Raw genomic sequence first — 19143 nt, 5'->3', positions numbered from 1 at the left:
TACTAATTCCTGACTATTGTCAAGTGCAAACAAAAATGGCTTATCAATTACTAGATGTTTTTTGTTGCCTTTTAAATTGGTATTTCAACTTTTAAACTGTTTGTAACAAAATGTTTTACACACACTATTTAGTCAGTCTTTCAAATGTTTTTACGACTGCATTAAAATTTTGGCTTGTCCTGGTCACAGCTTTAACAAGCCATGTGCCTTGCCTGCATGTCAACTGGATTAAAATATATTCTTCTGAAAATATGAAGCTTTTAACTTGGAAGTTTGAAGAACAGATTTTTTTAATGTTTTCCTTTTTTGAAGCCACGTTGTTCACAAACTACAGCAATATGCCCAATACTTCTGCAGCACTCAATATTTTCAAGTAGATACAAATGCAAAAAGAGACAAAATACTTACCTTTGGTGGTTTTCTAGATGATTGGCAATAAACCCAGCAACAGTGATGAGAAGCATGAATACACCATTCACATAAAGAGAAGGGAACAAATAAAAAAAAAGAAACAAAGTCAGTGTATGTCATTACTATAATTTGAACTTTTTTTAAATCTACAATGTATTTAAGAGTCATCAGATCAGAAGATATTTAAATGAGATACCACATATTTTTAACCAGTAATTACTTAATTACTAATACTCTCCCACATTAAAAAGAAAGTGCCAGATTCCTTATAGATATAAAAATCTAACAGAGCTGTGTTCCAGAAGAAAGACAAGTATCTGTTTTGTCATAAAAGATGAAACACAGCCCATCTCTGGCGGCAAAGAAACCAAGCCTGCAAACTGGCAGACCAAGGTGCCAGGGTGAAGCCCCACTGAGTTCAGCAGTGCTACACAAACATGACCAAGGTAAGATTCAGGCAAATGTTTCTTACAGAGTTTACAGAAGTGAAGCAAAAGAAGCCTTTGTAGGCTGTGCTCTCCCTGGTCACAGAAAGCCCCCACAGAGCACAAGAAGCCAGTGCAAAAACAACATCACCATTCACACCCAGCTCCAAGGAGTGCTAGCAGAAATAACACAGGGATGACAAACCCCCAGTCGAAAGACAACAGCTCAGAGTACTTCAAATTGTCCTTAAATGCTTTTATGCTTTTGCTGGCAGGTATATGGTCACATTATAAATTCAATCACCTTGGGTTTTTCTGGTGGGATTGGTTTCAAGTGAGATCACTGTGCAGCCCTTTGCTCCCTGATGCCAATGCAAGAGAGAAGATGAACATACAGTGCAGAGCTAGACTGACTTAGGCCATTCATCAAAACTACAACCTTAGGCATATGTTTAAATTATGTATGGAAATAAGAAATTTCCACTGGCTCTTTACAAGGGAAAAAAAAACATGGATGAAGGAAAGAAAAGAAAATGTGGATGAAGAGGAAAAAATACAATAAGGAAGGTCTATAGACAGACAACACAAACAGAATGCAGTAAGGTTTATTTATAAGAGAAGGACATAGATGAAAGGTAGAGCAACAGAAACACTACACAAAATTCAAATATATCAAATATATATTTCTGCACTCTCAGTGCAGAAACACCTGAGACCAAGCCGTGCCTTCATCCACCAGTCTGTACATACCAACCCCACCAAGTTGGGAGGAGGGCAGGGAAGACACAAAGCACTTTGAGCACTTTTCTTAGGAACCCACAATAGAAGAGCTCAGCAAAAAACTCTGAAGGGATGCAAATCCACAAACACCTCTGACACAATCTTTTCTGCCTACTCTCAGCTCATACCTCAGATGACACATCTGCCTGAAACAGAAGTTACAGAGCTGGGACACGGCACTGGTGCAATGCAAACATCATTTGCCTCCAGCCAAACCACCTGCTGCAGCTTTACCCTTTAATTAGTGGTGGCTACACAGCTCAATCCATGGCTAGCACGTGTACAGGTGGCTCAGAACTTGTGCAGAATGCACCCTTATCTGAAAAATACATTTAGCCCTACCCTGAATATTACCATTTTAATCCATTTTCAGATGTGATGCAATTACAATGTTATCAGCTCGTCTAGATGTGGGATTCACATTCTCTGAACCTCAGAGAAGCAGTGAGAGAAGAAGAGAAAAGAATGCTCAAAACAATTTTTATCTCATTTGCTGCTCCTGTGTTGTGCTAAAGTGGAATACATTGTGGAAGATTATTTACCTGAAGGGAATTGGTAATTGGATTCTGGTGTGAGTGTTTTGATTCATTGGCTAATTGTGTGTATGGGGACTGTCAGCTGACAGTCACAAGATTCTGGGCAGTTGAGTGCTCTGGGCAGATTCAGTTTAGATGTAATGTAATATAGAATATATAGTATAATGAAGTAATTAATTAGCCTTCTGATAAGATGGAGTCCTCCTCATCGTTCCTCCCGGACGTCAGGCAAAAATATCACTGATATCTAGACAGAGTCCCAGCACCACCTCTAAACTTCTACGACAAGTTCCTACTGAAAGAAGTCATCCAAAGCTTTTTGGGATGCTTTTAAATACACTCATACCTTGAAAAATAATTTAGGATTATATCAGCTTTACTAGAGAATTCCTGATAGACTGCTGTACAGATTCAGCAGAAGTCCTAAACAGTTTATTTGGAAGTAAAATCCAACAGAAAGTTTACCAACTGCTTTTTCTTCCTAGGATCATTCTTGTTAGGCCTAATTAGGAAAGGTACAGAACATCACTGAAGTGAATAAATGGTTTGACACATGATTCTTAAGATATTTACTTAAGCAGGGTAAGCCACTACCTTTTTGGAAGCCTCCTCTAGCTTTACTTTGATGTCTACTTCAAGAAAAGTCTAATAGTCACTATTTCAAACCCTGGTGCATGGCAGAGCTTCCCAGTAACATCACTGATCTCTGGGATTTCAAAGCACAAGGAGCTGCAGCTTCCTACCATATGTCACATCCAAATGCTCCAAACTCTTAATACCAACTTCAGCAACTCCCTGCACCACCAACAGCAATATGATCAAAGGCCTCTGGAATAACTCAGCTATATTCACTCACAGGATAGGTTTTTAAGCTATTTGGATATATCAGCTAATCAACTCAGTGTAACCATCGTTCTGGCAGCAATTCAGATGGAAACACTTCAAAATACTTCAATCAAAGTACTCAAACTAATAACTAAAGAACTGTTTACAGTTTATTAGAAATCACATCTGTGGCAGCTTAAATATGTGCTATAAAATCCTGCATTAGCCTAACCAATTTTTGACATAAAATTTTTTGTTTGCTTTGCTGTCTTTCTTTTAAAAATATGTGCTTCCTTACTTCTTTCCATTTCCAGCATTTTTCAGCTTTATAGATAATTGAAGCTGTCTTAATTTTTACCAAACAGTGACCATACAAATGTGGTTATTCAGTGTCACAACTGGGGCTGGAGAAGCAGAGACACGCGACACACACACGGACCTCAGATCAGAGACACAGCAACTAAAATGTTTATTTCCAGGAATTTTTAATTCAATGTCTAGTCATCCATGGTGTCAATGGATACAGCTATGCCTTTTGAGTGACAACAAAACCTCCTCTAAAACAGACAGTATATACTTCAGGAAATTATCAAAGTTACCTAACCTTGCAATGCATCTGCATCACAGCAGATTTTGGATTAACCTGATGGGCATCTTAAATCTGTACACACAGACAGAAGACTGACTTTTTTAACATGTCTGGAATTCAAAACCCAAGCAAACACAACCAGAGTCTGAAAAATATTCTCAAAGGTCAAGGGAAAAGTATGGAATTCATAACCACAAAGCCCACTGAACTTCTGGAATTCCTCCTGCCTTTGTCCTTAAGCCTTCATGACTTCAGTAGAATATCACTAGAATGATTTTCTAACTTTACTGAGCAGTGTGTCTTCTTTGGGTATCTACTCAGGCTTTTTGCTTCACAACAGTACTAAGCCTCTCCTGCCCTGCTTGGCTGACACACATCAAGTTCTCAGAGTGCTTAGCTACCTCAAACTTTAAGCTAGATAAAGAAAGATAGTTTACAGAAAGGTTTGTGCCAATATGAACTTTTTATTCTGTTATCTCTTGCTGAGACTAAACTCAATACTTCCCAAATTTGCTAAGAGAAGTGACTCACAAAATGTCAGTTCTCATGTTCCATGTCAGCACATGAATGAGAAGTCTTCCTGACTGCACTCACATTTTCTCTCTAGCACCTCAGCCCATTGCCTGTGACAGTACACCAAGAGGAGTGCATTTTGCTAGTATAACAGCAACGAAGGTTCTTTCTTCATTTTTTTTTAACTAGCCTCAATCTCTCTCATAGGACTCCTCTTTTGTCATACAAAAAGTTGATACAAGATGGCATTGCATATTCTGACTAGAAAACTAGTCCCATGCAACAGGAAGCAACAGAAGACACTCTTGCACTATGAGCATCCAGAAGTATGTGATACTGTCATCTTAAAGACTTAGTAACTTTCAAAACAAGACTTTTTTTTGACCCTTAGTGGTTATAGTCAGTATTCCCAACCAAATGTCGCTTCCACCAGAAGGAAAGACATTTTATACATCAAAAAAACCTTGAAAGAACTATTTTTTCTCTACATTTCATGTAATGCAGCTCCATCACCCCACCCACCCCCAACCGTCAGTCAAGAAAGTCACCTTCAATAGGGACAAGTACATTCTAAAATGAGCAGGTAGGTGTAAAACCAGCTACTCCACATTAAAAGACACAGAGGAACAAGGAGTCTCTGAAAAACAGGTCTTAGATTCTTTGGAACATGCACACAGCCCAATTCATCTCCAATTCAACCATTCTAAGCAGCCAAGTAGGTCACGACTGTACTATAATTATTTCACATTTTGGAAAAGTATTTGGGGTTTTTTTTTTCCCATACTTTCTCACATTAGTTAATCAAGATGAAGCAACCATAACCAGCTATTTTAAATAACCACACACAGTATCTATGAATGAATGAACCAGATGAGTTTGCAGCTCTTGTAAGCTGACTACACCCAAAGTCAACATCTAAGACGCTCTGTTTGAAAAAACTTTTTGCTCTCATCACATGTGCAACCACAGCAAATTCACGGTACTGACTGATTTCCCAAATATATAATTGTTTACATTTAGTGGTTATATAGTCATTGACATACTCTTAGGGTCACTGGTCAAGACAATTATTACAAGCAATTATCCATATACAAGAAAAATGGATTAAAGTCTTCAGGTCCTTTTTCAACTTGTCATCTAAAATAGTCTTTCCCCTGCAAGCACAAAGATGATCAAATTGCAAAGATCATCCTGATAAAAATAATATTTCTTGCATTTCACTGCTCCAGCATCTCTGGAGTCTAAACACCAGCTGTTCAAAACAAGTATTGTAGTATTTTTGAGTGGTTTTAAATTTGGTTTAGTTTTTTTAAAATCAGGCTGCCTTACAGCTCAGGCTGAGCCTGTCACCAGCAGTGTGTGCTTGCCTCACTCAATGGCAGAGTGCAAGGGAGCAAACCTGTGGAAGGATGGTTGTAAGGAGTGTGCCTCACTATCCAGGACAGAAGTAACTGCACTGTTTGTTTATCCATGTGCGTGCAGCTTCCAGAGTGCAGCAGCAGAGACAGCAAGCGCTCAGCACTTCTAACTGCAAACAGTGTAAATTATGTAGAAGCAGAGAGATCGTGTTTCTCCTATCTTTCACAGTAAGGTCATGCAGTCCTGGGGCCCTTCCTTGTCTCCTGGTTTATCACTACAGGCTGTTACCTGCAGGCTTGATACCAAGCACCTTAAAAAGCGTGGCTTTATATTATTGATGAACACTGTACTAAACTACCTAGATAAAGATCACAGTCTGCCACAGCAGCAGTTTCAGGGGATTGTACACCATTTTCTCTACAAAGAACACAGGAAAAGGACAGTTACTTGCCCATTTCTCCCATGAATTTTCTAAACACAGAGTAAAGCAAATGGCAGGGGCAATGCCCTTAAAGGGAACAGCATCCCACCTTTGTGCTTGTCTGGGGGGATACCTCCTGTACAGCTGACTAATGAAGCTGGCATCACAATTCCTTAGTGCAATTCTTGGAAGAATTACTTTACATACTGTGTGAGCACACATACATACACAAATATAAATAGTTATTTTATATTCTTGCATGAGGTGAGCAGCACATGCCCTGTTTAATCCTCTTACACAGCAAAAGCCTGTTCTATAGACAAAACAATCCTTTGAAGAACAGCAAAAAAACCCCAAACATTTTAACAAGTAAAGCAATTTGAGCAAGTGCCTGCATAATAAGGTGGTAGCTGATCATAATCAGAAACACCATGAGAAACAGACGCATACTCTAATAATAAGATGCTCTCACATGCTTTACAGAAACCTACCACATGCAAAGAGACAAGTCAGACACTGAAATCAGAACGACAAATACTGCAGTGCAAGTGAAACAAAATAGACATTAGAGTAGAAGAGTGACTTCCATGACACAAAGGAAACAAAGACACTTGGATATTTCACCATAATAGGGCTCCATTAAAGTTCAGTTACTACAGCAAGGAAACAAACCATAATCTGCAGGTTATGAAACCAACCCAAGCTCATTAAAGTAAGTGAAAGGCATAATATTCTGACATTTACAAGATGGAAGACAAAGTGACAGCTGTCCAGGAACATCATTAGTAGCTAACTCACCTTCACTCCCGAATTCTGAGTATTTTTACTGCTCAAGGCATTTTAATTCCAATGCCAACAGTTTGTTGATGTGAAGTTCAAGTGTTTCTAACCTTTACCCAGAAGCCTTGATGCCATGTAAAAACAAGTTTCTATGAGAGCCCAAAAGAAGACAGATACCTGGCCTGCATGCAACTGCACATCACTTTGCAAACAGCAACTGCCTTAAGAGAGCAGTCACCGCCCATCAGTGGAAAGATTAATTTATTACTCTGCTAGAAAACTTGCTAAAAAACTAAAATCTGAATACTCTCCCACACAGAATAAGTTGGGGTTTCAACAACCCATTTCAGCTAATTTGTTTAGTTTCACTGAAAAGGCAAAAACTAACTAAAATTGTCACACTGCTCTGAGACTCAAGAGCTTTAACTAAATCCTGCTGAGACCCCAAGTTAAATGATCTATTTTCACCAAGACTTCAATCATGCTAATTCAAAACTTATCCAGGACTCTAGTTATGATAATGAAAACCTGCTACACCAATTACAAATATAGTAAAACCACAAATATAACAAGCTTGTTCTTACTAACATCCAGCTACAGCCTCATGACAAAGAGGCAAAGGCAAGTATACCTAATATTCCCAGGTACATTACCAAGTAGTCCTGTCCCTTTTAAAACCAATTTTTGTCCCCTCCATTTCAATAAAGCTGCAAGTACAAGAACCTAAACAAGTAGAATTTTACCACCTAAACAGGTTTAACAAATCAGGACAAGGAAATGAGGGAGGGGAAAAAGAATCTGATCTCAGAACCCAAGATCTATTAGCCCTTCAGGGCAGTCTCCAATGAATGATTCTTAGCCTGAAAGCAATGAAAATGCTGTCAGAGCAAACATGCTACAGGTCTGGAAAGTATGTGGAAACATATTCTAGGAGTGTCAATAACATTGCAGTGGCATTTATTAGGCACCTGTTATTCTTATCCTGTTGCATTTATTACCAGTGTTCTTGAGGAGAAAACACCCCAAGCATTAACTGGCATTTCAACTCTGTGCACAAACGCCATGGAGACTCTCACATGCAGCCCATCACTGGGGTTGGCTACTGACAGCTATTAACTACATCCTAAGTTCCCTAGTCAATGGAAAATGTCCCCTTCCAACACTAGTACTCCTTCAGCATTCCTTCAGAAACGCTGCTTGTAAGAACCATCAAAACACCAGTGAAGATATACCCCTTGTGGAAATAGCGCTCAAAGCTTTTGAAAAATATACTGCAATTTTATCACTATATACAGTGCTTAATCCAAGACAGGTGACTTCCAAGGGTAGGTGAAAAAAATTTGATAAGCAGCACAGCATTTCCTAAATTAAATTTAACTTTGTTTGCTGGTTCAAAACTCAGGCATTACAATTTGCTGAAAGGACATAAACAGAGAAATTAACAGCTTCACTGACAAGGCAGAAGACAGAATATCTCTCCTCAGTAGAAAGACTGTGTACCAGAAAGAACTAAAGCATAGGAGTAAATCAAGTAATTGGATCTCAACTTTGGTTGTAACACCTTACTTTCCTCAACAAATGGGAAAAAAAAGAAAAAGAACCCACCCTTTTGAATGCAAGAGAAGCATATTTTTCATACTCAATCAGGCAAAGGATATTGTTGAGAAGTTACTGCATGTGCACCAGTCCTGACCATGTATTCTGACTGGACAACAGACAAGAACCCCCAGGTTTCACTGCCACATTCTTTTGTCATAACAGGGAAAACTACCATTCAATTGTCATCTACTTTATTTTACTAATGAGATTTCAAGAGAGATGCTAATTGGGTTTGACACTTCATCCTTTCACACAGCTCTGCAACCCTATGCTAGCATTCTTCAAACAACTGCAGTATGAAAAAGTTATCTGAGATTCAGTAAAACTCACAGATTACTGTTTTTGTTTCATCCTAGCCTGTGTTTTTGTTGACGTGAATAGTAAATGAACTTATCAGAAGGAAAATACTATTCATTAATTTCTAATTAAAATTAAAACTAAGGTCTGATGACAATACACTTTAGCACAGCAAATTCATCAAAAGCAAAGAAAGTCTATCTCAGCTGGCTGCAGCACCAGTTGTTTTTAGTAACTTTGAGATGACATTATTTGCTTTAACAGACAGCATTAACAACTGCTACCATTTACCAGAAAGTGGACATAATACAGAGAAAGATAATGATAGCGATTCATGGGATGAATAAGGCTTATTGTGTGGAACAATATACCAGGAATGTCAGCTCAAATCAATTCTACATAAACAGTGAATAAGATCTCCTGAGCTGTTCCAGGACAAACACCTAGAAGTAGTGAGGAGGCTTTCTTTCTATACAGCACTCATGCATGTGACACCTCTAGAAATCTTTCCACAGAGCTCTGCAAAGCTTAAGAAGCAACCCAGTTTCATGAAATGAACCACACAATTAATCCAAAGGATAGAAAAATCCTTCATGGTGTGAGCTCCAAGTTTACCAGTTAACAAATCAGGCAGGTAACCACCTTTACAGAGAGATGACATCAAGCACTAAGTTACTGAATCTATCATGGAAAGGTACAATCTGAGAGCACTTCTACAATCTGAGAATAGATAATTCCCAGCAGAGATGAGTGGCAACTGCTATGGCACTCAGAGTTTGGGTTTTTTTTCATCTGAGGACCTCTGACAGAGGTTAGATACCTTTCTAGTGGACACCAGAAACATAAAAGAGAACATCCTACATGACAAGAGATGGGAGGAAAAAAGTATTTAACAAGCTCCCTTTCTCCAGTGAGCTATGAATTTGTGACAATTTCCATAAATATTATGTTACTTTGAGCCACAAGCATTTCGGTTTTTTTTACAGCAAAGCTTGCAGGCCAGGCACCTCTAGCAGGCATTATGGGATGTATGACATGTGTACTTGGTGGAAATGACAACTACCTTCTTGCCAGATGCTTTACTATAAATCACAAATTATAGGAGTGACAAACACACCACCCTTCTAACCAACCACTACAAAAAGCACAATGGAAAAAAAAGCCAAGATCCCTAAGTCTTCCTGGACTGAAAAATAAAGTACACACTGCTTTTGTACAACAAAGTAGGAAATATTTAGACTTGTAGCAGCACTACAAGTCTAAAATCTTCGCAGGGCTAAAAAAAACAAGGATCATCTTAGGACTGAAATATATTCACTTAACAGATAACAAATTAAAAGACCCAAATGATATTTCAATCCAATATTAAGAAAATTCTTTTGCTAGATCTAATTGAATTCTAAATGGTTGAATTCATGTTCTTAAAGAAGCCTGCTTTGATATGATGAAGAATAATAAAATCACAAGAAAAAAAAATTAAGTACTAGGAACTGGAATAATTTTCCTGTGAGGAGAGCCGGCATTGAGGAAGCTGGCATTGCTCAGCCTGGAGAAGAGAAGGCTTGAGGGGAATCTCATTAAGGTATATAAATATGTGAGGGAGGGTGCAAAGAGGAAGGAGCCAGGCTCTTTTCAGTGGTGCCCAGTCACAGGACTAGAGACAATGGGTACACATTGAAACAAAGGATGTTCCATTTTCTCACTCTGGGATCAAGCACAGGCACAGGCTGGCCACAGAGGCTGTAGACTCAAAAGCTGTCTGGACTCAGTTTTGCTCAACTTGTTCTAGGTAGCCCTGCTTGAGCAGGGGGGTTGAGCTAGGGGTTCAACCAGATGGCTTCCAACCTCAACACTCTTGTAAAAAAAGCTAAAATCACTTTTTAAAGTTGTGGTACACAGCAGTAGAAAGGATGTTACATATATAAATATATGACAATATAAATGTATAAAATATAATCTGCAAGGCTTGAGACTCAGGAACTTTTAACCATTACTATAATTCCAGACTTGTGTCAATTTTAAAGAAATCAACAAAAAACCACCTCTAAAATCCTTAGATCACATGTTCCCATACTAACCCATATATAGCAGTTTCACCTACAAGAAAAAAATCAATGTAATATAAAATTTGTAGCAGCTCAGCAACCTTCAGTGGGGTTTCACACCTGGCTTTTATGACCAAATGTTTACCACATCTCCAAAAATATACAAGCAGTCTTCTGTGAAGAATATTATTCACTGTGCTCATCAAGTGAAGTTACCAGGCAAGGCTGGGAATCCAGGTTTCACCTCTCGATTTTCAGTGAACAAGCATTGACAGTACTACTTTTAACATCACAGTAGCAAATTCTCTAGTTCTAAGCAGATGGGCACAGCCATTACTAAGAAAGTGACAGTACAGCTGCAGTGGAAATGAAATGCCTAAAGACAAAATCTGAAAAAATACTCAGTAAGACTGAGAAGGGATAAGGTACAAATTAGAATAAATCTTAAAAGATTTGAATGTGCAAGTCAGCAACGTAAATGGGTAAAACAGACAAAGCTGATTTACTGCTGACTTTACATAGAGACTCTCCTATAGAGGGAAGACAGTTACAGCTTGAAGTGCCTCAGTGGAGAATGAGTCCACAGCTAAATGCCAGCATCTGTAGTGCTTAACTAAAAAACAGAAGAGCAGCATAATTTTTTTGTTTTGTTACAATAGACTTCACTTTTACAATACCCTAAAGAGTTGGTCTCTGTCCCATAAAAATTTCAATTCATTTGAAAACCAGCAGCAATACTACAGTGTAGGTCAAGAGTAAAATTCCTGATTAAGTATTACAAGCAGTTTTCAGTATAAGAAATGGTGATTTCAAAGAGTAAATGTGAACTCACAGGATTACAAGCACAGCAAAAATGCAGTTTACAAGATAGTAGAAGTCATCTAAGACCTGATAGACTTTGAGGCTTTTAGCAAGTCTACAAAGAGGTCACAATATAATGGTACACAAGTCATTAATGTGATCTGACTCTTAAGAAACAAAATGGATTTTCAGTATTTCCTGAAAAGACAAACAAAAATTATTTGTGTATATTCTTACAGCTAAAGAATGAGTTTACATCTGCCAATACACATTAGCTGGCTGAATAAAGCAATAAAACAGAGAGCAAGAATCTCCATGTCATATAATCTATAACTGTCACAGGCAACAATGCCATAAAGTCTTTTGGGATTGAGTAGCCTTCCATGAGGCACAACAGCAATGACTTTTAATTATTTTGACTCATTTTCCTGCTGTCCAGAAAGCCTTCCCAAATTTTGATAAACTTGGCTTTCTACATATGCTCTTTTATGTTGCACTTCCCTCGCAGCTCTAAACACACTTCTACATAAGGAGGCTTTGCAGTTCTCCTCTTCTTCAAATCAGTTTGAATTTATACTTAAGCATAGTGACCCTGGAATACAGAGAATACAACAAAAGTCCAAGATATTACCAAGTCCAACACTACCAAGAGTCTCTTAGAACGGCCTTGTTCCTATGCTGCATTTGTACTGAGCTGTTCATGAAGGAACATTTGCATTTTAAAAAAATGGAAAACACAGATAGAAAAAAATCTTCCTGCACAGAAAGCATAACTCTCTCCAGACTCTGCTATATTCCTTCAGTACTCTTGAAGAACTGTTGCCTAACTCTTCAGTGAATTGCAAAGGGAAGAATCACGACACATTTTGGTTTGCATTAAAGACCAGAAAGGAGGTGAGAACCATAGAAATTGCCTTTTTTTAGAAACCTGAAGCTAGCAAAAACACATTAGGAACTTCAGCTAGCAATTTTTTTCTGAGAATATCTCAGACAAAGGAAAACTTTGAAAGCAGAGATTGTATCTTTAATTAGGCTGCAGGTGAAATAGTTTTATCTCTGCAGGAGATGGGGGAGGAGGAAAAACAGGTAAGGTTTCAAGTGTGTACACTCTTTCAGGTCTGAGGCACAATGAGTAAGCTTCAGACTAAGACACTGGCAACAGTTGCTCTAAGAATACCTCACTGTAATTGCCCAAGAGGCAAAGCCAGTTTAAGAAGTTTCTGCTCTTCTCCAACCTCTTGTTCCTAGCTCCACGACACAGCCTCTCCCATTCTGCTCTACTTCTGCCACAAAAAATGCTAGGCAATGGGAGAATTGGGGGAAGGTTAATTTGCTTTGATGTTTTTTATTTGAAAAATTATCTTAGTTTTACAGAACCAGAAACCAGCTGTACCAGCGCAGGGAATGTACACGGCAAGCATCAATGTGCAAGGAACCCAGGGAGAGGGAGTGAAGCTGTACTGGCTGTTAGACCACTGCCATCTTACAGAAGGGGCAGATCCTGCCTCTGACAGCCATCAGGTCCTTTAATCAAGCCACCTGGAACACAGCAGAAACCCCAGCAGCAGCTTAGTGCAGCTGCAAAACACAGGTGTTCTCACCAGCCATGGACAATGAGAAACTACAGATGGAATTGACTGGTATGTTTAACCATAATGGCCTTCAATGACTCGGTTTTTATATATTAATTTACCTAGCCATTCTTTATTCAGACTTCTGAAAGCTGACATCCTGTGGCAAAGCACAGGTTATTTATAGACATATCTTTGTACTTGCTCTGAATCCACCTTCTGACAATTTAAGTGAAAGTCCCACAGTTCTTGTAAGGCAACAGGGAGTAAATCCTTTCTCCTGTTTATGGATATACAGATCTCAAACCATTTCTCTTTTCCCCTCCAAGCTGTCTTCTTCTAAGCTAGACTTTTTTATTATTGGTTCTTCATGTAGAAGTGGTCTGTAAGCTCACCACCCTTACTGCCATTCTCTTTCTCTTCCCAGTTCCAGCAGACCTTTTCGAGACAGGAGGGTCAGAATAAAACACAATGGTGAAGAGCACTTTGCAGCTGTCCAGAGACATGAAACGCCCCCCCCCATTCCCTGCTCTCTCCTAACATGCTTTCCCAGTAGGTCATGACAGTCTCTTGCCATTTTTCACCCACTTGCTGAGCACTGAGCTGAGGTTTCCCTCAAATAAGCAAAACTCCAAAGTGATTCACCTGGGAACAGGGAGCCCAGAAACCATGGCTGAGTACATAAAGTCAGAAGAGCTTTGTGTTTTACAGTGAGTTTCATGCATCCCTTTATCATTCAGCCACAACCCACCTAAAGGTCATCCCACAGCTTTCTGTGGCTGCCACACTCCAACAGCAACCACAGCAACACCATCTTGCCAATATATTCCATCACACCCATATCCACCCCTTCTGCTGCTCATTTACCAAAGAAGAAATACCAGACCAAGCAGAGACTCTTCAGGACTCCAGACAAGATGTTCAGGGGTGAAAGAAAGGATTTTGGTTGGACACGTGGCTCATGCCTGCTGACTCTGTTACTTTTATTAAGTGGAAGAAGCTAAAAGTCACAAGTCCGTGGGTTGTGGCTGGCTTCTTTTCCTCCAAAACACTTGAAGCACGAATATCAGTGCCTTGATAGCTTAAAATAACTCACTGGAACTGTAAAATTATTTTGAGTATTGAATTTTCCAGAAGTCTTTATTAAAACAGGCTAAGGAAACTTGCACATCCCTTCCAAAGGGAGTAAAATCATGTGCAAAACCTTGGCTAAACTATACTACACCCAATACCATTCATATAGTAATTGCCAAAAAGCAATGTAGAAAATAAGTTTGAATCTTAAAAATGCTATCAATTTTTTTGCTAGACACTAGGTTTTTACACTAAATTAAGTGTTGATAAGTTAACTACAGAACCTCTTGGTCAGCTTCTCCCAATTACCTGAAATGATGATGCCATTACTAGAACACCATTTGCTGTTGTTTCAGAAGAAAAAGATGCAGATTAAAAACATGCAGCACTTAGAAAAGAAAGTGATACAAAAGTCCAAAATCAAAATGACAGTACTGAGTTTTGACATATCCTTCAAAAGCAAAATATCCTTCTGCCTTTGGACCTGTATGCACAATCAAATCTAAAGCTTGGGACATGACGCAATACTCAGTACTCTTTTTTAATTTAAATATATTGCAAACAAATTATGTGGCATCATCCAATTCAAAAGCTGCATCCAAGAAATGGTACTCCAGAAGAAAAAAAGCAAGGCTAGAGACAGCATATCTAAGGGACTAAAAATATTTGCTTTATTTTCAGTTTTCTTCTCAACAGGTTGCAATGGAATATTATACAAACATCTTTTCCACCCCCCGCTTTCCAAATACTGAGATGAAGATAAGTGAAACACACAAAAGCTTTCTTCAAATACAGCTTTCCATATCTATTATTATAGTATAAACTGAGTGGCTACATTCTGGGATTGCAATTTTGTTTTTATTTAGTGTACATTGTGCTACCTTTGACAAAAATGGATGTTCTTTGTTGCCCTACTGAACACACATGTACCTTCTCCTCTGTGCAACATCTGTAGGTAACTAGTCAATAGAAAAGAAGAAATGCAATTATTTAATATTTACTTTCCTAATCTAAACAACCTCTTTGCAGGCAATGGAACCTATCCCTAATAAAGAGAATCAAACCTCAAACGCTCAATACAACATTTCCTTTAGTAATGCATCAGTTGCATAAAAATTACTGTCAAGCTCAGGCAAATATAAGTTAACTGCACAACATAATGATATACAAAATGGTAACCTTTTAATAGAAACCTAGTTTGTCCAAATAGCACTTTTTTAGACTAGTCCACATAAGATACTTAGGGTAAGTCATTTAGCTACTCTGAGAACCATAACTCTTGACTCTTGGGTAATTGCAAATAGATAAACTTTCTGTACAATGCTGCAAAAAGTATCAAGCATTTTCTACATCTTGTCTCACTTGAAAAACAAAACAAAAAATCAAAACAACAACAACAACAAAAAACCAACAAAACCAAAAAACCTCAGGAAAATAACATTGTACACACTAAATCAAATGCAACCCTGCCAGTCAAGAAAAGGCAATAGTATCACATTCTACCCAGGAGGGAAGGAAAGAGGGAGTGACAGCAGGAAGTGGAAGAGACAGATTCTTTTTCCCTATCTAAGTAAATGACCATCAGTGGTCATCAGGTGGAAGACAGAAATATTCCTTTAGGCAGCTGACCAAAACAAAATTTAAACAAAAAAATTGGTTCTTTTCCTTTTTGCCTTGACATATTTTATTATAACTACACATAAGTGGTATTCATTTCCTGCCCGTTTGATTATTTTCTGCTCCTCTTTTTCTACTCTCCTCAAATGAAATTGTTTGGTTGGGATTTTTTTTGGTTTGTTTTTTTAAACGCTGTGCTAATGAACTGGAGTGAACCTAATAAAACCAAAGAATGCTGAAACAAAAAATCTGAAATATTGCCAACATTAATTTTGGCCAGTTTTCTTATCAAAGTCTCACAAACTGAGCTCAAAATCATTTATGACTTTAACATTTTGGATTAAACTCCACTGTACCAGAGCAAGCTCACAAACTACAACATTGCAGTTTCAGTTTTCTGTCTATTCTTTGACCATTTTCCATGGATACTTTTCAGATCTTGTTTTAACTACCGTGTGTTTTAATATTTGTTGTAGCAACATGATAATGAAATGTATACAAGTCACTGCAATCACAGAACTCTCCCAAAAATACAAAGACAGGATTTATTCCAGTTGCAGAGGAGTCACATCCTCAATCTCCAAGCCAAGCTTTATGTTAGGCACTAGGTATACAGCTTAGAAAGAGAACTGTATAATGGAAATACTGAGAAGCTCTTTGCCATAGCATCAGTGGCAATAAAAACACCCAAGATTACAAACAGTATCATCATGTGAGCATTCCAGGCCAGCCTATAAATAGTACTCAGAAAGAACTGGCCTCTCACAAATACTGTGCCTCAGTTCAACGTGTATCTGCTAAAAATACCAAATATGTTCAGTAAAGTCCCTCTGAATTTTGAGCATTAAAAACCTATTTACACATCCTATCTCTTTTATTATCTGACGATAATTCACGATGGACCTCTCTGATGGACTTCTGACTGAACAAGTGTATACTTTGTATGTGAGTGTTATCAGTATTTGATTTATCCACAAATATACATATATTTCTGGATAAATCACTACTTTCCTTGATAGCACAGAAATACCATGACTAAGAGGCTGTCTTGATCAACATCAAGATTAGATCTTATGATTCAGTAATTAATTTAAGATTCCAGCCACAAAAGCAAAAAGACATGATATAACAAAGAGATTCTTAGGGATAAGATGCTCATCTGTAGCTACCTGGACATATAATAAAAATACACATTCAGAAAAAAAATATTTTTTTGGTACAAAAAAACATATTATTTCAATATCTTTAATTATTTTTCCAGAAAGAACAAGAGAACAACAGATTCTTACTAATGGTTACACCACGTACTTATACAATAGAGGGAGTGGACACATTCCTCAGGTAGCAGATCAGTAGTACGCAGCGTTTCAGAAACAACCAGAACTTCCTGAGAGATAATGGAAAAGATAATTCATGTATTACTCAGGATAGGCTTATTTATTTTGCTTTGCCAAAAAAGGAAGGTGTTGGACACTCTGGGAAAAAAAATGACAAGTTACTTGAAAGTATTAATGACTGAAAAGTTCATCAGTGGCTGTAAATGTCAATTTTAGCACTTCATATGGATATAGCCAAAGAAAAAAATGGTGTCTCTGCAGCAAGTCTCACACCCTGCTTATTTTCTACACTTACCAGCTTCTGTAATACTATCTCACACACCAACCACTTCATTCACTGTAACTAACCAGTGACAATAAAGTTGAATGAAGAAGAACGAAAAAAAGAATTGGATTTAAACACATCCCAAACTATCTTCACTTGTTTGGCATTAATCAAGCTGCCCATGCCAAGCACTTTAAATATCTGCAGACCTGCTAGTGATTTCAGCTTGGCACAGGAGCAGGCATAGCAAGGAGTGCTCTGACTGCCAGCCCCCTTCCCTGCAAGTCCCAGAGCAAGGCCCACCTGTGGCTCAGTAACCTGTTCTGGAGAGATTCCCAGCAAAGTACGGGCACCTGAGCAGCAGCACACTGAGCTACTACAGACTCCAGGGAGGGACCCAGACCCAGAGCTGAGGACCAGAGTGAACCAGCAGGATATGCAACCAGCACTGCACATACACCATTAGTGCCAAGGAGGGTGGGAACTCCTGCAGAGTCTCCTCCTGTTCCCATCCCTCTCACCTCCAAGCAACAATCACTGATCTGGCTCCTGACCATTCTGTGGTTTTGAATGGAAGCTGCACAGAGAGAAGAGTTCACTGTTTAGAAAACTAGATGCAACCTTCAGCAAACAGCTTCTGGAGCATGAAGGGAGCAGGTCCAGGAAACCATAACTCTGGTTTTTCCTTCTTCAGTCATTAGTAAGTTTCATTTATTTACCACACAGATTTGAAAAATTAAATTTACTAGACAAGCTATTAAGTGTAAACTGAGAAGAAAACTTTCAACATAACCACAAAAAAACATGGAAATCTCTTTAGATCAGTAACAATGCTGAGACAGTGCCAAAAAATTTTGCAGCATCCTGGCACAATTTTATAATCTTCTGTTTAGCTGAAGTTACAGACCTGCTTCATAAACCCAAGTATTTATACAGATACTAGAAATAAATAGAAAATACTACCAGATAGAACAGGAAACTACAGCATTCTCAGTATTAAAGACAACTAATTAAGTCTATGTGAGGGACAAAAAAGTGTAAACAATAGATGGTTCTTTTTTTTGACAGAACCACACACAGCTTTTAATAGAGTATAAGCCAGTTATCCGTGTGACTACACCAGTTGATTATTGATTCTATTTAAAGGAAATAAATAATGGGAATTCCAAAGTATAGATTTTATTCCTGACTAGCAGGACAGATCTGTGCCATTACCAAAAAGTGCTCTGAAATACAGAGAATGTATGTGAGACAGTTTTAGTTTCCAACTTGAATGTTGAAACAGGAATGTGCTCTTTTGTTCTATTTTTTTTTCCCCTCATTTAATCATAATGAAGTCACTTGCGACATTACAACGGTTTCCAAAGCAACAGTCCAGTTAGATGTGATGAACAGAAGATAAGGGTGTGTGGGGAGAGCTCTGGAACTCACCGGTGATCTTGGTGGGAAACCCAGCATTCTGCAAAATTCATTCTGAAATTCATATTCTGCATGAATGCCTTCATATAAGAGGATCAACATTAAAGAAATACAAGGTGAGGAGAGAATGGGTGTTTTTCCAAAATACACGAAAAGAATGTTTAAATCATCTGGTCTGTTCCACAGGGAGAATACAATATATATAAAAACCAAGCAGAAAAAAGCTACTGTAATACAGAACTTAGAGCTGCAATAATGAGAATGATAATCCAATGGCTGGCTAAACATATCACTCTTCAGTGCTTGACTACAAGATTTCCCAAGAACCTAAAGAAATAATGCTTTATGAATCCTGAGCAGAAAGGGTAAGGTGTAAGTAATAACCTTAGATCAACTCAGGCACATATGCCAACCAGACACTGTCAGAAGTAAGAGAAACAGAGGATCATGCCTTGAAGAGCAGGAACTTCAGCATGAGA

At 38.2% G+C, this 19143-nt stretch overlaps 1 protein-coding gene across 3 annotated transcripts in view; it reads right to left on the bottom strand.

Moving 5' to 3' along the window:
* KIF13A (kinesin family member 13A) overlaps nucleotides 1-19143 on the bottom strand; it is a 104247-nt gene that overhangs the window by 63803 nt on the left and 21301 nt on the right. For all 3 annotated transcript variants that reach the window (XM_030236023.2, XM_030236033.2, XM_030236038.2), the window contains exon 3: nucleotides 409-421. In XM_030236023.2, coding sequence (XP_030091883.2) covers nucleotides 409-421 — 13 coding nt within the window. The remainder of the gene's footprint in view (nucleotides 1-408; nucleotides 422-19143) is intronic.

This window comes from Serinus canaria, chromosome 2 (assembly GCF_022539315.1).
Source record: "Serinus canaria isolate serCan28SL12 chromosome 2, serCan2020, whole genome shotgun sequence".
Lineage (NCBI taxonomy): Eukaryota > Metazoa > Chordata > Aves > Passeriformes > Fringillidae > Serinus > Serinus canaria.
This window is presented reverse-complemented; position numbering and strand designations above follow the sequence as displayed.